The sequence below is a fragment of the Pithys albifrons genome, chromosome 5 (assembly GCF_047495875.1).
Source record: "Pithys albifrons albifrons isolate INPA30051 chromosome 5, PitAlb_v1, whole genome shotgun sequence".
Classification (NCBI taxonomy): Eukaryota; Metazoa; Chordata; class Aves; order Passeriformes; family Thamnophilidae; genus Pithys; species Pithys albifrons.
Genome location: NC_092462.1, coordinates 53,329,745 through 53,352,595, shown reverse-complemented (window position 1 = coordinate 53,352,595; position 22,851 = coordinate 53,329,745). Strand labels below are relative to the sequence as shown.

General features: G+C 36.2%; 1 protein-coding gene across 2 annotated transcripts in view; it reads right to left on the bottom strand.

Moving 5' to 3' along the window:
* ARAP2 (ArfGAP with RhoGAP domain, ankyrin repeat and PH domain 2) overlaps window positions 1-22,851 on the bottom strand; it is a 125,935-nt gene that overhangs the window by 12,712 nt on the left and 90,372 nt on the right. For both annotated transcript variants that reach the window (XM_071556662.1, XM_071556663.1), the window contains exons 25-29: window positions 17,112-17,186; window positions 16,033-16,150; window positions 10,730-10,858; window positions 5,402-5,541; window positions 1,187-1,269 (exon numbers count right to left, since the gene is read on the bottom strand). In XM_071556662.1, the coding sequence (XP_071412763.1) occupies window positions 1,187-1,269; window positions 5,402-5,541; window positions 10,730-10,858; window positions 16,033-16,150; window positions 17,112-17,186 (545 nt within the window). The remainder of the gene's footprint in view (window positions 1-1,186; window positions 1,270-5,401; window positions 5,542-10,729; window positions 10,859-16,032; window positions 16,151-17,111; window positions 17,187-22,851) is intronic.

The following is a 22,851-nucleotide window of genomic DNA, read 5'->3' as shown; positions in this document are numbered from 1 at the left end:
GGCAAAGGTTTATAGCCAAGCCCTGCAGATGGTGGACAACTACTTGCCTCATTTTGGCTATGGCTGTGCTTTCTGAATGGTGCTGGAAGTAAAACTGCCCCAGTAGAGAGCACACTATAATGTGGAAATCACAGAGGGAGGAGAGGCATGCTTGCACCATAAACAAAAGGAATCAAAGGAGTTTATAGGAATTTAGTAGTTGCTGGGAAAACAAAAAAAATGGGTGCACAATCAAGCCTCTGAGGTGAAACGGACACTTGTAGAGATTCAGAAGAGACTTGGCAAGCTCTGCTTTAGAAAGTAGAATAAAAATAAAACTGAAGGAAAAAACCCACCTGCAGTGACCCATTTACATAAACTTTTTTACTCCTGTTTTGGACTAATCTACTCATTCTGTACTTATTTAAAAAAAAATCAAAATAACAAAAACCAAACCCCCCTCCAAAACATAAAAAAGACCCACAAACTTCTTCTTTAAAACAGCTAAGCTTTGAAATTTACAGACATTTCTGGGCTGTTTTAATTTGCCAACTATAAAGGAAAAAGTTCAAGCAGATCTGTTTAAAGGCTACAGCCAACCTGGACTTCCCCCCGGGATAAGATCCTATGTGCATTGTCTCAGTGTCTCAAAGCTTTGACCGAACAAGAACTGGAAATATCTGAGAGAAACAGGTGTCATTTTTCACTGCTCTATTCCAGAGACATAGTCACTGATGTTTGTAAAGGGCACTGTAGTCTTCAGCTAGAAGAAACATAAAAATAACAAAGATCTGGAAAAAGGAAAATACTGAACAACAGGAACTGCCACTAAAAGCCATGACTAGTTGGTTTTCTCTTCTCTCTCTCTTTTTACTTGGGGCAAAGAAAGTGTGTCTATCAATGAAATGCAGGACACATACCACAAAACTAAGTGAGCGAGAAGCTAACACATCCACAAGAGATAAGACATGCATTTTAGATTACAAAAAGCCAATCAATAAAGTAATTTCCTAGCACAGAAGAGTTAACATGTAACTTCAAAACAGAGATAGGAACAGAACAAATAATATTATAGAGGATAATTTAATTCAGCATACTGCTATTGGCTTCCTGACTTTTCCTTGTTCCACAATGCTTTATGCTCCTCTTTCTTGTTGATACAAGTACCTTGCTACAATGTTTAAGTTATTTTCTTTTCTATTCTTACTTTGTTGGTGGTTTCATTTTCTTTTTCACTCCAAGATAAAGCTTCAGGGAATTGACAGGCAACATTTTTTCAGGTTTGCTAGCCTGCAAATAAAATAAGATTCTAATTATCGTATCAGAAATGTGCAAAAGAAAATGCTAAATTACTGATTTCACAGGCTTCTTTCATGGACTGTACTCCTCTTTTCTAGTAGATGATTATATTTTTTCTCCCTTTTCTTTTTTCAATTAAAAAAGTGTACCCATCACTATTACTGGAAACAGATTGATTAAGAACTTAAAGTTCACATGAAATCACAAAACTGTAACACAATTAGAGCAATGAAGATGTGGTGCTATTTCAAAAAGCTGAAGTGCTCTAATATATGAAGACAAACTCTTTAGGAGAAACAGGGAAAATGAGACGTGGGGTCGCCCTCTGTTAAAGGAGCTCTTCTATGGAATGGACAATACAACAGTGAGAATTTGCTTCAGATTATAGAATCACAGAATGGTTTGGGTTTGAAGAGACTTTTAAGATCATCTAGTTCCAACCTCCCTGCCATGGACAGAAACATTTTTCACTAGACCAGGTTGCTCAGAGCCCTATCCAACATAGCCTTGAACATTTACAGAGATGGGGCATCCACAACTTCTCTGGGCAACCTGTTCCAGTGCCTCACCACTCTCACAGTAAAGAATTTTTCCTGAATATCTAATCTAAACCTACTCTTTTTCAGTTTTAAGTCATTCCTCCTTGTCCTGTCACTATATGCTGTTGTAAAATGTCTCTCTCCATGTTTCTTGTGGGCTTCCTTCAGATACTGAAAGGCCACAATTAGGTCATCCCTAGCTGTCTCTTTTCCAGGCTGAAAAAATCCAATGCTTTCAGTCTTTCCTTGCAGGAGAAGCACTCCACCCTCTGATCAATTTGGCGACCTTTCGGAATAGACTCAGGGTTTATACAGTGGCAAAAATACTACAAGAGATGGATAAACGAGAACACCGAAGTCCAGGAACTCGGCTCCCTGAATATGGAAGCTCTGCGAGAGATTTATAAGGACTTTAATAAATTCACACCCTATATTGATGTTTCCCCAGTTTAAATGTTATACCCTTAATGTGGCTACCCTGGTTATTTTTCCCTTAGTCGTTCCTTATCCAAGTTTCCTCTTCCCACAAAACCCTCCGGGTTGCAGCCTCCTGTCCTGGCCCGCCCCGGCCATGGGGGCGGTTGCCGGCAGGGCCGCCCACAAGGCGCCGCTGGAGCCCGGGCAGGGGCTGTCCCTGCCTCGGAGTGCCGGAAGCCCTACGGTAGAATTTCCCCACCCACCTCATTCTCCTATTGGTCCTTTTGCCGCTCCTCCCCTCCCTCCTTCCCTTCATTTGCATGCACCCAATGAAGTGCGTTACTCCGCCTCGTCTCCTCCCCGTCTCCGCCCCTCTTCCCTGCCTACATCTGGGGAATTCCCATGCTCTCCTTAAAAGCCAGCGCGGCATTAAACTTGGCTTTTCCTCATGGACTCCCGGCAAGTGCGGACTTGTTCCATTCGGGGTGGTCGCTGGGCCGGGGGCGGGAGGAGCCGACCTCGCTTCTAAGAAGCTTGATCCTAGGGAGCACTGCTGGCCGCTTTCCTAGCCTTGCTCCTGGAAGCAGAAACCTCTCCACCGTATTGGTGGGCCTTTTTCAATCCGCTGATAGTGACCTTCCTTTAAACTCACTACAACAGGTGCATGTCCTTCCAGTGCTGGGGACCCCAGAGTTGGATGCAGTACTCCAGGTGGGGTCTCACCAGGGAAGAGTGGAGTAGGGAGTCAGAATCACGTCCCTCAACCTCCTGGCCACAATGCTTTTGATGCAGTCCAGGAAACGACTGGTTTTCTGAGCTGCAAGTGCACATTTCTGCTCATGTCCAGCCTTTCATCCACCAACACCCTCAAGTCCTTCTTGGCAGGGTTTGTCCTGGCAGTGCATGATATGCTCATCCCCCCAGCCTATATTGATACCAGGGGTTGCCCCAATGCAGGTGCAGCACCTCACACTTGATCTTCATTCTCAGAGTTTTTCAAGACTTAACTGAATCCACCCCATGTTCTGACCTCAGTTACTATCCCTGCTGTGCATGGGGAGGTGGACTAGAGATTTTCTGAGGTTCCTTCCTTCCTTGTTCCTTTTTGAACAATGTTTAGCCAACATACAACAGACATGTACCCGCACTGGGTATGAGAACTGAACATGGCTGGAAGATGAAGTGCTGAAAGCAAACAATAAAGTTCTCAGGCACACTATTCTACTACAAAGCACAACTAACATCTAACACAACACAATAACATCCCTTTAGTACTTTCAGTCAAGTGTTTTAGCTTTCAATTCAGGAAAAAAACCATCAAGCAACTTAACAAATCTTATACAAAAATCTACTTCATCGTATTTACTGTCCCTGGATTCTCAATTTCTCCCTCTGCAACTTTCAATCTCTACCACTCCAGTGCAGGGAAATAGAGACAAATCTGAGATGGCATAAACACTTAAGAAAACAAAACAAAACAAAAAACCACACAATAGTATTATGGTTGGTATTGTATAACTTCCCACTCAAAGAAGAGTGCTGCCAATAATGAAAAAACAGTCCTGCAAAACACACTATTTAAGTAAACTGAGTACTTCTCTGAAAACATACCTTATGAAGCCAGTTGTTTGTCTTAATAACAGAACGTTAGAAGTGTAAATTAATTCAGTCAATCAGCACAATATAGTAGTTTAACACAGTGTTCATGGAAACTTTTCACTTTTTTGATAATTGCTCTTGAATAAGAGAAACACTTAACAGAATGTATCTCCACCTGCATATACAAACTTAATTTGCTGTTAATGAGAATTTATAAATTAGTTAGTACACCCAGTCCTATAAAATACAATTTTCCACCTGCAATGTTGAGCTTTCCTACTATTCATTTCTAAATATGAATAAAATTAAACCAAGATTATTAGTCATAGATGAATATCTCTCAAAAGAAAATAAAACATGCTGATATATACTATTTGATTAGAATGGTATTTCCATTTGCTTTTTTTAAAAAACAAATATAAAGCCATTTATAAGTAACACTGTTCAAAACTCCACCTGAGTTGGGGAATTCAATGTTTTATAAACCAGAATGGCTTAAAAAAGGAGATTATAAAGGAGTACAATAATCCTATCATAAACTCTTTCCAGGATACTAATTAAGATGTTATGGGCATATTAATTTACTCTCACATATGTGCCAATTTGAATTTTAGCACTAAATTGTGAGATAAATTTTTTGACATTCTGGGGTCATTCTAATTAAGATTGTATCCACAGCATTACAAGACACAGGGCATTAGCTTATCATAGCAAAGGATAAGTCTGAAGAAAAGTACTTTATGAAGGTCAGCAAGTAAGTATGCATGCATATTTGCTGAATGGAAAAAACACCAGTCAGCAAAAATAAAAGCACTTGAGACTTTTAAGAGTTTAAAAAAACAAACCAAAAAAAACCCCAAAAAACCCCCAAAAAAACAACCAAAAAACAAAACCAGAAATTATCAAAAATAAAATGAAAATTGAGTTCACAATAAATATAATTTACTTTAATACCAGAACCAAAAGAATTCTTTTATGAAAACTCCCTTAAAATTTTAAAAAGTAAATCCACAATGCTATTAAGTAAGACAAAGTTTGCTTCTGCAGAATTTTGAGGTATATCTAATTATCAATTCTAGGTTTTAGAGGACTGAGAATATATCTGAAAATTATTTTTGGGAAGCAGGGAAAGATTTTGCTAGTGTATTGAGAGTCTCTGTTTCCTGTAATTTCTTCTATCACGAGACCTGTAGGTATAAGAACCCTGTTGCTTGTAATTTTTAAAGGCTTTATGTGAAATACCAAGAAAAAAAATGGCATGCAACTCGCTTAGGTTCCATATTACTTCTACTACTGCTCTCTCCAGTAGGTTTTCAAAACACTTAGTGACAGCACAAGCTACAGGTATTCCTAAACATTGCTTTTAGTTTTTAAAGCTTATAGTAACACATAACTACAACAGCAAAATGACAAACTCACAAACTCATTTTACTAATGCACCTGTGAAAGAGCAAGACAAAAATCTTAACCTTCAACCCCAGACGCAAGAAGTTGGCATGTAACATGAGAAATGTTGATCATATGAAAAAGAAAGCTTAAGTGAGTACTACAGAGTTTGTCTGCTATACCTTCATATCCTTATAAAGAAGTAAATTTCCTTCCCGTAATACAAAATAGCGGTCTTGAAATTTGTTTCCAGACAGCAGTTTTGATGGTTCTTCTTTGAACTTCAGATTGCCTGCTTTCACGCTGCCTTTCTCATTTTTCTCTACCAAGAAAAAAAAAGGCATTTTGTTAGAAAATGTTGTAACAGTGGAAGCTGTACCATTGCATGTCACTGCTTGCAGCTACCTGTATTTCATTATTTATATTTTTGTTCTTCTTTTAAAGAACTTGTTGACAGTTATACTACGTATGTTTATTGAAGAAGTCACAAGATTTTAATAGTGAAAACACAGCAATGCATTAGGCGTACGGTTGTGCATGCACAAAAAGTACAAGAGTGATACTCAGTCTCAAACATCCAATTATGCAATACACTTTAATGTGTATCTAAAAAGCTAGTTATAGTTCAAAACTCACAGTCAGACTCTACTATCATTTTTACAGTGCAGAGAGAGAGACTTTGAGACTACCTTGAAAAGTTTTTCTCAATCTCATCTTTCATACTGCCTAAAAACCAGCTTTTTAAAAAGAGAATTGAAATATTCCTCCTAATACCCCTAATTGTTTGGAAAAAAAAAAGACAGTTATAAGTTGTGACTCTGATTTTACTCTTGCTTTATATCTTAGGAACATCTGGCATTATGAAAAATTTTTAAATATATAATGGAACTTAAAAAGGCAGTAAACTTCTATGACTTCATCAAATAAAATCAACTACATTCTCATTAGCATGCTTGCCATGAAACGAAATATCTCAAAAGAAAATTTGCAAGTATTTTCATTGAACTTAAGATCAAATCTAAAGTCAGAATCAATACATTTCAACAATTAAAATCAGAAGTTACTTCGGTTTCCTCATTTATAAGTGCAAATACACACACACAGTTAAAAAAAGCACTATTGTATTTCTCTTTTTGCCAATATTTATTTCATGTTCAGTATAGAATATGAATCCTTACCCACCAAATCGCAAGATTTTTCTGTTTTGTTTTGGTTTTTTTTAAAACCATACCAGATGAGAGTAGCAGGGTACTTAATAAGAGTAGCGGGATACTTTCATGGCTGTACCAAATTGGAAGATTTTAAATTTCTGAACACAGCTCTCAACATGACAAAAACTCATTTTAAACTTCACAGCACTCCTACATAGCAAATCTATCAAACATTTGATACTTACAAAGATCTTAGAAAAGCCTGAAGAAGGATAAATAATTGTCCAAACTGATGATATTCTATACTGTCTAGACGCCAGTTATTTATAAAGTAAATCTAAAATAATCAGGATGTAACCTAATCAGAATGTATTTTTCAGATACAAACTTTATGAAACATGCTAAACTTGCTAGAACTTTGCAACTGCTGGAAACTAGATGCACTTAATCTATCCAGGATTGATCCATCTACGGTTTAGAAGCTTGCATTTCAAAGAATATGTCTGAATAATAGCCCTTGTTCTCATAAATCAATACTTCCCACTCAAATTATACAATTCTCTATTGGTAAAATTTCAAAGACCTTCTTTATAGTGACCCTATTGTCTCATATTTTTCTAACAAATAAAACTTTAATGTGAGAAATTTTCAGGCAAGGAGAAGAAAAAGGGCCTTGAAACAGAATTAAGCTGTACTGAGGATCTCTTTTTCCAAAATATAATGTATACCTTGCCCTTCTGAACAGCACTTGAAGGAGTGTTCCTTCAACAATACATTGTCAGGAAAGAGAAACTAAAGATCTAGAAGAAAGTGGAAAACTCACCACAAATTTATTGAAATATATCAATACAAATAAACTAACACTTTTTTCCTAGAAAAGGAAAATTGATTTCTAGTCAAGAGAAAATAGACATCTAGACCTCAATACAATGTTTGACATTGCACAACAGGAGATATTAGTTTAAAATGGATGAGATGAGAATACGTATAAAAATTATGAAAAAGGAGAATGTACAATGTATAAGGAACATGGGGAATGTTACACTGACAGGGAAGACAATGATAAGTTGCCAAGATGAAATGAGGCTAATAGAGTTGTTCCTTTAGGCTTACTATTGAACTAACATTATTTCAAACACCATTCAAGGCTCTGGAAGAAAAAGGAGAAAAGTGCTGATGACACAAAGCTCTGAGGTAACATTAACAGAAAAGAAAGATCAAGACTATCATAATTTAGTCTGTAAGATTATAAGATAAATCAGGTATCAAAGGGAAATTCATGAAATTAATTATAAACATAATATGATCACAGCCCTATTAATTTTACTTCAAAAGAAGAGGACATCCATCTATCCATCCATCCATCCAGTCGTCCATTTTGCATGCACTGAATCCACTGTTAAAAAAACATACTTCAGATAGTAGTGGGTGGACATGTGGCCTCAGCACTATTACTCAGTGAAGAGGAATTATCCACATACAGAATGTAAAAGACAGAAAAGATTAAGGTCCCCCATTCTTCCTTCAAGCCAGCAGTTACTTCTTGTACAGTCTGAAATGAAGAGCCCCAGTACAACTGTAAGCACCTCCTACTCTCAACACTGGGAACATCCCTTTCCTGGTGATCTCATTCTGTATATTTTCTCACTCTGACACTATCTAGTGATGGAAGTGTAACATTTATCTCGAAAAAGCCCTTACATTTTTGTCCTGAAATAGCTGCTTTCTTGTATTATCAGTGCGTATATATGCAAAATTGGAAATAGAAACAATAAACACATTGATCCGTACAAATAAAAAATGGATGAATGGTGCATACTTTCTCTTCATCTTGCCTGCACAGCATATATATGCTGTTTTGCTGAAGCTAGTGAACTTGCGTCTAAGTATTGTTAATTTTTCAGAGTAACTTTACAAGATAAATGTGTACCCAAAAACTCTACACAGAACTGAGTTTATTTGTAACATTATTATAACAAGACCCAGTTAGAAAAAAGTAATGTTTCAGAAATTAAGCAACTTGTAAAAGTTCCCTAAAAAGGCAATTCCACTCTCAAGAAAATATTTTGTAACATACAAGATTATTCTACCATGTGGAGTTAGCAGGTATCAACATTAAAAATCTGTAATATAGCAGAGACTTTCCTTTTCAAACCACAAATAAAATCAATATAACATTTAATAAGGTTTTAATTATTTTAAAACAAAGAGTAGAAGAATCAATAAATGTAAACAGTCAAAAGACAATGTGTCTAGACTAAGATCAAACTGAATTGAACTGATGCAAACAATTACTGTGATAGGTTGGGATAACAAATGGAAGCAAAATTTAGGAGACAGGAAGGAGTGCAAACAGCAGATCTTTCCTTTATGTAGTACTATGTTTTGTAAATTGACCCTAGTCTAAACCCTGTGTGTTTATCAGAGCAGTGACTCACACAGTTCCTATGAACCCTTTTCTGAGTATATCTCAACACATACTGAGGTGATGGCAGTTCATATATCAAGCTTCTAATGAACTAGGCCATTTCTCTCCATTCATGATCTGCTACTACATGTTTAGACAGTGAAAGTAGAACAAAAAAAGTCATGAATAGTGCATTTGTTTGTTTATATTTGTGAAATAGGCTTTTATAGAAATAAAGCATGATGAGAGAAGGCTATTACTTTCAGAAGAATAAGCATAATCATATAACTTTTACTTCTTGAAATCAGAACAAGAGATACATAGATGGAAAGATTATTATATTTGTGTATGAGTAGGAGAGGAAAAAAATTACATATTTGAATAAGCCATCAGATAAAATAACCTGGATATTAAACCAGGCATCATGTCACCATCACACATTTTAGTGATAGCACAAAGAATTTCAACTGCTTGAAAACAGGATAGCAATTTTCAGACAACTAAACTTCCACTTTCCTCAAAGCAGACACTACATATTTCAGAGGAGATTTAGATGTAAATACTATGTGGAAAAAAATAAGACTGGGGAAGCTAGTAAATCATGTTTTTCCACAATATATATTAGACATACATTTCCTTTCAAGTGCAAGATTCTTTTTAAAGGCCACATACTCTCCAAGCCATTCAGTTGATTATGTCATACATAGAGTATGTCACCTGGGACAGGGAAACCTTAGATGTATGCAGAGACTGAGGAATGTGATGCTGGAAAGCAGTGCCAAGGAAAGGGACCTGGGGGTTCTGGTCGATGGCAAGTTGAATACAAGTCAGCAGTGCCCTGGCAGCCAGGAGGGCCAACCATGTCCTGGGGGCATCAGGCAAAGCATTGCTAGGTGGTCGAGGGAAGGGATTGTCCTGCTCTGCTCTGCACTGGGGTAGCCTCACCTTGAATATTGTGTGCAGTTTTGGGTGTCACAATATAAGAAAGATATTCAGCTATTAGAGAGTGTCCAAATGAGGGCAATGAAGATGGTGAAAGACCTTGAGGGGAATCCATATGAGGAGCAGCTGAGGTCACTTGGTCTATTCAGCCTGGAGAAGAGGAGACTGAGGGGAGACCTCATTGCAGTCTACAACTCCTTGCAAGAGGAAGAGGAACAACAGGCACTGATCTCTTCTCTGTAATGACCAGTGACAGAACCCAAGTGAATGGCCATAAGCTGTGTCAGGGTAGGTTTATGTTGGATATTAGAAAAAGGTTCTTCACTCAGGGAGTGGCTGGACACTGGAACAGGCTCCCCAGGGAAGTGGTCACAGCACCAAGTCTGACAGAGTTCAAGAAGTGTTTGAATAATGCTCTCGGGCACATGGTGTGATTCCTGGGGCTGTCTTGTGCAGGGTCAGAGTTAGACTTTGAGGATCCTTGTGGATTTTCCAACTCAGAATACTCTGTGATTCTGTGAAATTAACTTTCTAGTTTGGAGGCATCAAATTAGGTAATGAAAATAAGGTAATGAAAATTAGGTAATCGAAATTAGATAATCAAAATTAGATAATCGAAACGTTAATAATGTAATGTAATTATATAACTATATATAAATCAAATGGTTTAGCTATAATGCAATTTTTACATACAAGATATATGTATATATAGTCCAAAAAGAGTTTCTATAGCATAGTTTAGAGCAGAAGTTCACAAACTGTGAACTGATTCCAGAATTTCTGTACGCTTTTAACTTCCAGAAGGAGAGCTTATTGTTTCTAGAAACAAAACCATCCATAATTTATATGTTTTAGGAGGAAGTCAGCACAACCCTCAGTTAATCTGTAAATTTTATGAAGTAGCAGTAATTTAAATGTTCTGACAAACTTTGCTCCAATGAAACAGCTATAAAACAATTGCTTCCTCATGTCTCCATGTGAAAAAACTAAGTTTAAAAAAAACTACGTACCACTGTAGAGGTTCATCATGTCTGCAGTTAGAAATCTCTTTATTATTAGATATGCAGTGCCAGGCTCTGCTAGTGAACTCCAGTGAAGAACTTGTTCTAGTACATTCTCTGTATAATGCAGAGGACGTTCTGAAAAATGCGAAAGAAACAAAACACAAAATTCAAAAATTAAAGACAAAGCCCATGAAGACTGGAGGCCCTTACAGGTTAAATATGCCTGGTACACAACACCTTCTCATTGACTTTGAGCTACAGAACAGTGCTTTCAAAATAAGAGAAGTAAGGACTTCACTGACATTCTGAAGCAACGCCTTTGTTGTCAGGGTCTGCACCAGTAACGAATATAAAATTAAACAAGCAGTAGTAATATATAAACCAAATGTCTAAATATCCAAATGTTCAGTGACTCTTGTATCTACTCATATTTTTTTAATGTAAAGACACTAAAGCACTGCTTTCAAACCAAATAAAAAAGTTAGGAACTATATGAACACACAGAACTGAGCCCTGCAGCTGTACTGTGCCTCACTGGCCTAAGCTCAATACAAAAATGATATCATAGCTACCAATTCTCTGCAATCAATGAACCAAAGAATTTGGAACAATCACAGTGAAACAAAACACTCCAAACTGCTATGGATTATATTGTCTATTAATGACCAAAGCACACTGAAACAGACTCCTGGTTTCATTACATTCCTTTAACTAGAAAAGAGAAGCATGTGGTCTTAGGAGGTCTTCTCCCTGTTGCTCTGGTCAGAGAATTTCCAAACTTGCACCTCTATATTTCAATCTTGTACAAAAAGTACAGCAAGATTAAAATACCCATAGATGAAGGGATGACTAGACTGTACATGTACACTTCAAAACTTCAGATGTTCAAACATACACTTGTTGATAGGTATCATCCATCCTAAAAGAGAAACTCTGAGACCCTAGCACATAACTGAAAAACTTCAGTGATAAGGAAGTCCAGCCAGTAGTCCATACAAATGCCATTTCATGTACCGAGTGAAAGTACAGAAGATCTTGCAATAGTCCCTTAATCTGCATTACTAGATCCAGCAGAAATCTGGTGAGTGTGACATGTTTGCAATACCACCTGAGGCAACGCTGATGTGGGTGACAGAGGACTACACTTCATTCCTCTAATAATCTTTCCCATGCATAATCACACCCCACAAGGCTTTCACCTGCTCAGCAGCAAGCACCCACTACAAATTAAGAAATCACAAAAGCCTTAACAATGGCTTTGTGGGCTACAGCTTAGAGCCATGGATCCTGTCCTAGTTCAGCAGGCGGGACCAGCTAACCCTGTGTGTGGGTGATCAAAGCTGTGTATTCTACCCCCTCTATCCATTCCCCAAGGACAACGGACCATTAGCAGCAGCTGCCCAGGGAGTCATTATCAGCTTCACACTCAGCCTGAGGGGGCGGAGCTGCTAAAGGGCCATCAACAGTTCAATACCCCCTGGCTCCCAGAGTTAATCACCCATTGTGTGAGTCCCTGCCCAGGGTTGAGGGACTGGGTGCTCCCTGAGGGTACATAAGTGGTGGGTAAGAAGACCTCAGGAACTTCTCGTCAGATCCAGAGGAGCAACAGGACCTTGACAGGAGGAGATTACCACTCTTGCCCAGACCACAGCCCTCGCCTGCACCAACAGGTTTTTCCTTTTGCTCTGGACTTGGGGGAACCACAGGGGTCTCAGCACAAGGGCTAACAAACCCCCTTGGGTTTGTGCCCCAGGACACTGGGCTATACTGCTGGGTTTTTGTGAGTTGAAAGCAATTTCCCTTTTGTGTCAGCATATTTATTGTAATATTATTATTAAATTTTAGCTCTGACTTATAATCTCTCTCTCATGGTGGGTTCATTTTCCCTGCTGGTTTGCCTTTAAACCAGCACAGATCCAAATGCAATTTTACCTCCACACAGAGATTTTTCCAAAATATCTGAGTTCCTATTTGCATATCAATTTATGTGGGTCAGGCCTTGAGAAGTGCTGGGTACAGCTCCTGAAAAGTCAGACCCTGTGTGACACTCGTGTTGGGTCATGCAGTCTAGCCCAATGTCCCTTGAGTACTGAAAGGAAAAGTATGCTGCCATAATCTCATTTTTCATTTCTGCTATGGCTGATGAATATGAAATGTCAACAGCTGCTTTGGGACTGTCCAGCACTACACTCTAGCAGAATATATTTTCTGAACACCTGAACACTAGCACTCCAGAAAGCTGCAACCACAAATAACACACTTAAGTGACAGAAAAAAAACAACTACTGCTATTCTGGGGTGCAAAAATATCTACCCTACCTGTAGACTTGTGACACCACCTATATAAAGATTTTATTATTCTGACATGACACCAAAGCAGCCTAACAAAAAAAAATCATTCTGAAGACAGCAGCTCAACTCCCATTTCATAATACCATTTCTTCAGACTCTTTTGTTTTAAATGATCAAACTTCTAAAATTTCTTTTAGAGTTTGGGGAACTGGTGAACTCTGATGTGATAAAGCTAAAATAATCTGATGCTTTCCTTTGTAAAAGAGAGAAAATCCACTTTAAGGAGTAGAACTTTGCAAATCAAATGCAGGAGACTGGCAAAATCACCACACCTTCCTAGAACACTGGCACTCCCACAGTAAACACCTACTGTTTTATTTATAGTTATATTTAAGACCATCTGTCATCATGGATTACATGGTACATAAATCATTATGCTGAAAACCATTAGCTATTTTACTGGTAACACACCTCATTTACAAACTATGCATCAATCATTTATTATTAAAAAAAATATGCACCCTATTTTGGAGAAGCATATGGAATTGAATGTTCTGCATTAGGCTAGATAAAATCATCAATTATTGCAACTTATCTATAAGAAAATAAATCAGTTCATTTTTAATATTGCAGTTTTAGTATTTTGAGCAGTAAGCAGTCAACACATACATCCAATTACCCTTTCTTTCACTTAGGTCATCATATGCTGGTAAATATCCAAACCCAGTAATTTTCACCTTAAACAACATTAACTATCAGTAGAAAATTACTTTCTAGCAAATATGATTCTAATTTTCTTGCCTTCTCAGGCTTTGTTTTCAGGGCAGTATATCTTAAAAAGTAAAATAAGTCTTACAAAATTTCAGGACTGAGTGTAGCAAATGGAATAACACCATGCAGTGGACAGGTACCAAATCATGGCAGGAACAAAAGCAGGAAAATATTTTTTGTCAGAAAGACACTGTGATTAGCCATGTACGTTTGAAACAAATATGAAAACTTTGTTTCTGTCATTACATGTCAGAATATCAACTCAATTGTAAATGCCTCAGATTACCTAATATTCAGTGGTGCTTATTAAATAACACTAGCAGAATCAAAATGCAGCAGTAAAGACTCAAACAGTCTTAGTTCTCTAGTGTCACTTTTGGACCAAAGACTACACAAAACTATTTTTTCCCTTTGAAAGCCTGCTGGATTCAGCCATAGCAGGAGAGTTCCTGAATAAATCTCTTACTACATGCATTATTTTTATTTTTAAACAATAATTTACTTGTTCTGATGCACAGATTCTTCCAGAAAGGGATCCACGAAGAAGACATTTCATGAAAACAGTCTCTATTGACTGATAGTTGATGAATTAGTACTTAATTTGCTTTGGTTTTGCTTGATTGTTTTGGGTTTAAAACACTCATGTGCCATTTCTAATTTGTGTTGGAAACTCTTGTTTCAACAGAAAATACTCTAATCCCTTGCCAGTATTTATTGTCCTATGTAGGGCCTGTAGTGTCTCACTCTAAGCTTCATTTTGCCAGTCTTCCATAGTCATTAACTCAGACAGCATTTTTATCCCATGCTAAAATATTAGTTGTTGCACTGAAATATCTCAAGAAGCTGTTACGGGGTCTGTCTTTTTTACTTATTTTTATGTTCTCTTGGCCATATCTAGTTTAGTTTTCATTTGCCTCTAAGTGTTATATATCAAGTTTAAGGAAATAAAATTCCCTCCTCAATTTTTTCCACTACTCAATCAAAACAAATAGGATTTCTAGTACACTTGTAGGAATTATCAAGACTCTTCTAAAGATAACAGATGCTAGCATTCTTTGTCAGTTGACACCCACATCCCTGAATCTGGAAATGAACTCTATATTTACAACTCTATACAGCATCACTAACAGACTACAAGATGCGAAGGGCTCAGGATCATTTATTTTAAGTTAAAAGGGAGAATACACCTCCATTCTAGTTATTGATACTGCCAAGGTCAAGACTGAGTATATAAGTAATATTAGTAAAACTGAGGAGATTATTTTAAGCGTATCTGAAAATCAAGTACAACAAAACCACTCAAGCAATATTGGAACATTTAGCAATCTTACTCTTTTCCATTTTCTTATACTCATTTTTCCTTAACTTGAAAATAGGTATCTTCACTACAGAAATAAACTAGTCCACAGTCCCCTCCTGTATCATGAGAATAAGAACAGCAACTTACTATGAAGTGTAAATAAAGATTGCAAATTTGTGTCTCCGTGTATTCCAAACATCAGATGACACTAGTGAATATTCATTGAAGAAAATGTTTTAATTTTAAAAATTACTACTACTTTACATTATTTTACATAGTTCTAATAAAATGCTCCAGTATTTTATACATGCTTCAGCTTGTATAAAGCACTCCCAATATTAAAACCTCTTTACAGTTAATTAATATTTTGACCTTAGATTTTGTTGGCAGCAGAACAATATTTCAAACAAATTTTTCAAGATTGTGATAGATACATCATAATGCCACTTGCCCTAAGCACAGGATTACACACTTTATGACCTCCTTTTTCATCTACAAACATAAAATAATTGACTAAATAATGTAAAAAAGATCCTTTCTCCTAAGTATTATATATATGTTCTCATTTCATTTTTTGAAAAGCATTATACCTTATAAAATCAAGTGCTGACATTCTAATGAAAATAAGTTTCTTCTTTAAGACTTATTGGTGAGACCTACTTTTCAACAGCTGATGATTAATGAACTCCAAAGCACTGTACTATAAAGAACATGTTTTCAATCCCCAATTCATAAGCCATTTACAATAATTCATCTCATTACTTCTGGGAAAGCGTAGAAAGAAATCATGCAGATGCCACAGCAACCAAATGTAAAACATAGGTATGAAGGCTAATTTTTTGTTTTGTTTTCATGAAGTCTTTAACTAAGCTCTTGATGATGTTAAGTATTGAAAAACTAAAATAACACAAATTGATTAACATGCATATATTTTAATGTCACTAACCTAGTTCTCCATTTTCAAGTACTTCAAAAACAGCCCAGATATCATCTTTGTTGGGAATAATGTTTTTGATTCCTAAAACATCATTAGTTAATTCCTCTGCTTCCATCAAAGGTGATACCTGTAATACAAAATTAAAAAAGAAAACGTTAATAAACAGACTCAAAGTCTTCCTCCCTGCCATTGCCTTAAAAAAACAAAATAAAACCCTTAAAAAACAGCAGTAGATTCATAAGTTGGAAAATCATAAATTATTCTTCAGGCTCCAGCATTTTTTCTTATTTTGTTCCATGAGACTGAAGTTGGTATCTTGAAATTCCTTTTCTCTTGAAAAATTTGAAAAAAATAAAGCCTTGGTATGGTTTCTTGCGTGTGGGAAGGTAAATATTACAGAAGCATCATTTTTCTTTTACCTTAGCAATGTATATTCCCGTTTTTAATCCTATTTTAAAAAGCAGTCTTAAGTGCATATGTATATATATGCATATCACATATATGTACAAACTCAAGTGTTTGAGAGTCTCATGCTGAACAAAAAAAAAGGGAAACAAAACCAGAGAGGTGTAACAAAAGAATTGCAGAGCACTATTACATGGGGATGAAGGTATTTAAAATACACTATCCAATAGAAGGCTGAAAAATCTCAAGTATCGTTAGTAACAAGCTTTGAGTTTTTAACTCAAGGAAAGAAGAAAGCTGCAAGCTAAAAGAAAAATCAGGAGGAACATCATTAAATGGCCTATACTATTAAATAAAACCAACATTCATTGTATACTTGTTAATGCACTTGTGTGTTGCACCCATAGAGTTGCAAGACTTTATACCACTGTATACTACAGTAAATAAAAGAATGTCTATCCTTTAAAATTGTATCACAATATTTTCCTTAAAAATGCATAATAATCAGTCTCCACATAATTTAGGTAATACAGCAAGTTCTAAAGGAATATTTAAAAGAATAGTGATAAACATAAATTCATACTTTCATTGTACAGGCATACAAAAAGATGTATTAAAATAAACTGGTACACTTCATGAGAAAGTGCTTCCTAAAAATCACTGTATCATTTTCAGACACTAACCCTGATTATAATACTACAGTCTGGCTCCTTTCTTTCCACGTAAACTTCAATAAGCAAATCTCCAGCCTGGGAAACCTAAAAAAAAAAATAAATAAAATTAGACTATCTTAAAAGAATATAAATAAACTTTTAAACAGGGAAAGTACAGTTTTTATCTAGGAGATGAGCTAGAACCAAATGAAGTCAAACTTTTTTCCCCATCCACTTATCTACAACAATAGTCCAATAGTTGACTATAATGTGAAAACCTGCACTACATTCACTTTTATTTGACTAGTGTAAAGAAAAAAAACCTCTTCACAGATTCAGGAGAATAATCCAAACCCTGACACAATGCAACAGAACCACATCAAACAAAATGAGCATACTTTACAAATATACATTGAAAAAAGAGCAGGAAAACTAGGGGAGAAATGAAGTAAGTGGAAATTTTAATTTTTTATTTAAGACCTCAAAGTCTAAGACATGAGGATACCTTAGTATCTTAAACTGCCAGAACCATAACTCGGATTTAGAGGTTAGTCAAGCTCACTTCAGAACTCAAACAGATGAATAGAACTTAAAAGCAAAAAAAGAGACTGTAATCCCACTTAGCTAAAAATGAGAGGCAAAGTTACAAATAACAGAATATTTCAGCCATATACCCATGTGTACAAATTCAGAAAATCAAAATTAATTACTACAAATACTACATTTATGATCTGTAATCACAATGAAAACTTGTCATTAAGTAATTAAAGAATCAAAATAAGTGGTTTTGATATAAACCTCTGTTAGATATAGCTCTTCAAATTTGTTGGAGAGATATCTAAACTTTATGTACAATGCTAATGTGGAATAATTAGATAAAGCAAATGTATGAAAGAATATATAATAGTTTCATATATTCAATACCAACAAATGTTAGTTATGTCTAATAACATAAATCTTAGAATTAGGGAAGTCAGTAAATCCAGCATTTTTTGATCAAGGAGAAAAGTATGATTCATGAGAAGGAATGTAGTATTTTCCATTTTAACTAGGTTTGTTCATCTGTGCCAATAAAATTATCTTCATGGATGAGAAATTACTTTATTTTCTACAGTTAAAAAAGTCTCACATTTTGACTGCTCTAATTCCCTTGCAGTATAGTCATAAGCATCTTCAAAAGATTGCAGCTCACCCAGTGTAGTACTTTCTACGATACTTTCTAAAACTAAGTGCACGGTGAGGATCGAATATAGAAAGAAAAAATAAGGCAGAAACTTGGGCCTATCAAGAGATGTACCCTTTAATTAATAAGACAATATAAAGAATTAGTAATCTAATTAACACTAAAAATAAAAATTTGTGTCTTAATTTTGAGAAAAGTAGAGATAGTGATGCTAAGTATTTATATATTATTACAGAGGAAGAGGTCAAGTCAAGCTTTGGGATACACTGACTAATTTACAGAAGCAAAAGCTACATTTTTATAGAAAAATAAATGGCAGTTCTGAATTTTAAAGAACATTAACATTGTGAAAAACAGTTACTTTTAAGTAAGTTTAGCCTCTGAGAATAGAAAACTAATGGAAACATTTGTGAGGAAAAACATTACAAAGCTACTTTGAAGAGACTTGCTTAATTTTAGTGGCATGGACTCAAAAAAAAAAGCTCATTTAGTTGTAAAATTTGCTTTTCAGATTATATATTGCAGAAAAACGTTGGAAATCAGAATGAAGCTGACACATGATTTCCACTGGGCTCACATAAACAACCATATTGAGAGAAAATGTGATGTAAATTACAGCAACAGCTGGCATAAGTATATGGTGGACAGAGAATGAAGAGTGGTTAATGAAGTGACACCTGGAACAGAACTTCAGTGACATTTCAGACATGTGAACTTCCAGTCTTTCAGCAGAAATTCTATTCAGTTATTCTTCTCTGAACACTCTGCATCACCACAGACAATGATATTGTGGCAACCTATATATTCCAATGTATTAAATATACACATCACTGATTTTCCCACAAATATGTGTGCATTTTGACACAATGATGTCAGACTACCAGTTTTTAAATGTAAAGAATTTTTACAGTTCTTAATTGTATCTGCTTGAGGTCTAAGTCACCAGTTACCCATGATGCTTACATGAATACAATGATGCTGTTGCATCCCTTCATTTGCACCACGTCATCAGTTTTAAGAGGAACTGGAAACCCGCAGAAAACTGCTGTGGAGAACTGATGAGACTGGTTGAGCAAGAACATTTGCCAAACCACTTTATACTGCACCTGGCTTGAGCAAAGCATAACAACTGCAGTGTCTGGGGTGAAGCAGAGGCCTCAGTGTTGTCTCAGTGAAGGACAGAAGAGCACCCACACCTCTGTGTGGAGATCTTAGCATCCCTGCCCTTTATCCATGCATCGCTGGATAAACTTGGTCCTTTGAGAAGGAAATTATGTATCGTTGTATAATGCTACAGGCAAAGGTCAGACGGCCTTTACTGCTGCCTCAGGTGTGGGGAGGAAGAAGTGATGCTGAAGTGTCATGGTTCTGTTCTGCCTCTGATTCAACCATAGGTCCTATAACAGCCTGATCAAAGGTAACCGAAACCCTCATTATTTCTCAGCTACATATGAAAATATACACCAAACAATATGAAAATGAGGAAGTGGCTACCCCACCATCTATGATGGCAGCAACAGGTAACCAGTTATATTTAACTACAGTCCCACCTCCACTTCTCCTAACAGTAGAAAGTTGATATCTGGAATCCTCCAATTAGAGGACAAGAATATGACCCCTCTTTAGGGACAAGCCAATGGGCTTTCTCCTCTCTCCTCCCCAAAGCAGAGATGTACCTCTTTGGAAAGATTTGCACCTCCATCAACATTGGAGCATTACCTGGGTGGCTCTAAGCTTAATTAACAGTAAAGCTAAGCTTATTGCAAAGCTGAATTTGTAAATTTACCTTGAATTGCTGACTTAGTTAATCACTGGCTAGCCATAGCACTGATGCAGTAAGTGCATTTATCAACAACAATTTCAAACCTGTATTACTGTTCCTTCAATAAATATACAATTCATGAATCCGTGATTGTGAAAGTTCCAAGGCTGGTAAAATGTAAAGTGTAGTCACCCATAAAATCTAGTCTTCTGAAATTATGAGTAATGTGCACTGTATACTTCTCTCACAGAAGTTATAATTGTAAAATATAACAATTACAAAGGTCAATTGTTTCCAACAGCACTTAGTGTTAGTCCTGGTCTGGCTTCAATGTATTCCCTCAGAAAAACCTACTGACACCACCATGCATAGTTAGAGAAATGCAGAATTCTTCTACAGAAATAGTTATACATAAAATCACTAAACAACCTTTTACCCAACTAGAAAAATCAGTGGGCTTCAGGCAGTAAACACTTTGAAATAATATTACACACTTCCTTCTGCACTGAAGTGACACCAGGCATTAGACATCGATGCATTTCCCATGTTATGTGCATATTGAGTTCCAGGAAAATGTGCTTTTAAATTGAAACACTAGTTACATTAATCATGTATGCTACAAAAACCCCCAATCCAAATGAAACAAACAAAACCCCCCAACTGGCAAAAAAAATGTGTTCCACAGCTTAATTCAAAGGGGGAAAATGAGGATAGTCACAATCAAATTGCCTCAAATGACAGTCAGTTTAGCCTCTGAGAATAGAAAACTAATGGAAACATTTGTGAGGAAAAACATTACAAAGCTACTTTGAAGAGACTTGCTTAATTTTAGTGGCATGGACTCAAAAAAAAAAGCTCATTTAGTTGTAAAATTTGCTTTTCAGATTATATATTGCAGAAAAACGTTGGAAATCAGAATGAGTCTTGAGGACTCCATTCCTTAGTTGCTATTTCAAGAGTAATAGGTTGCCATAACAGAGAAAATCCAGTCCTAGTCCTTAAAAGCAGTTCAAAGTTCAATTTATTAACCAATAGAAAGTAGATGTTTTGTTCTAATGTCCATCACTTGTTTAGAAATCTAAAAAGAAAAAAGCCATTCTCTCTGGGGCAAGTGCTCCCAAATAACTTATGGTCTCCTCAGGTCATATTTCCTATCTGGTAGCACTTTTCCCAGGAAATGCCATACAGTAGAGATATCAATGATTTGATAAGATCAAAAAACATTTTCTAACTCAAATTCAGCATTTTATGATTTATTCAACTACAGTATTAATTGAAAGCAATTAATCAAATCCAGCAGCTTAATTACTATTTTTCTCATAACAAGTTGTGAAAACATGTATTGAATATTATGAATGCATGCTTTCCAAGCACAAATCCAGAATCAGTACAGATACACAATTTTAAAATACCCCAGAGACAAAATTTGTTCTAGGAATTTATCATTACTTATTTATAGGGAGAAGAACCTCAACGACAGCTTTAAGTTGAGCATATTGTCCTGCCTGGAAAACAAGAAAGCTGGTAATTCTGTATTATATTTTCCATTTTATGCCATTCAAGTCTATATTAAAGAACAAAGTCATAAAATAATGTTAACATTTTATAGTGCAAAACCATTTTGAACACATAATACAAATAATACAGCATAAAACATGTGATTAGGTCTTAATGGCAAAATATTTCTAGAAGAGAATGAAAAAGTGGTAATTTACTACAATAGCTTTTCATTAATAATCAATTTTTCTGTCTCCTTTCCAAGTTGGGATTTTTTAGCATACAGATTAGATATAATTTTTTCTTTATGTAATAGTTCATACAAAAATCCAAAGTGATTGACCACATCAGGTGTTGAGCAAAGCAAAAAGAGACTCAAAAGATATTTTGACAGTGGTTTCCATAACATTGCCATTGATAAGTTGACAGAGTACATGTTAGATAAGTAGACAATGATGTGGACTGAAAACTGGCTAAACAGCAAGAAGAGCATTAATCTTCATCAATTACATGGAAAATGGGACAGAACACATCCTCAAGAAGTTTACAGATGGTAATAAACTGGTAGGAGAGGCTGATACATTCAAAAGGTTCTTGACAGGCCAGAGAGCTGGGCAGTCAGGAAACTCACGATGTTAAATAAGGGGAAATTAAAGTCATGCACCTGGGGAGGAGTAATTCCTGGTATCAGGACACACTGGGAGAAAACCGCTAGAAAGCAGATTTGCTGACAATGACCTTGATATCTTAGTATACAACAAGGTCAACAATACAGACTCACAGAAAAGAATGCTAATGGCCTGCAAGTCTACATTAGACAAAGCACTCCCAGCAAGCTGAAAGTGTGATTCTTCTACGCAGCACTGGTAAGGCCATACGTGCAGTACTGTGTCCAGTGCTGGGCTCCTCAGTATAAAAGAGATATGGAACTACAGAATCCAGTGAAGAATCACAATGATGATGAAGAGACTGTAGCATGTTTCACATAAGAGCCTGAAAGAGCTGAGACTGTTCAGCCTAGAAGAGAGATGGCTTGAAGGAAATCTCACAAACATGTGCAATACCTGGTGGGAAGGAATGAAGAAAACTGAGATACTGAGAACAGTGACATAAAAGACAATGAGCACAAATTAAAAGCACACAAAATTCAACCAAAACACAAGGAAATAATTATAGTGCAAGGGTGGGCAACTGGATGAAGTTCCCCAAAGAGGCTCCAACCTTCAAGATATTAAAAATCTGACAGGACACAGTCCTACACAACCTGCTTTAAGAGACCATGCTTGAAGAGCAGTGTAATTAGACTAATGATCTCAACCAGTTCCTTA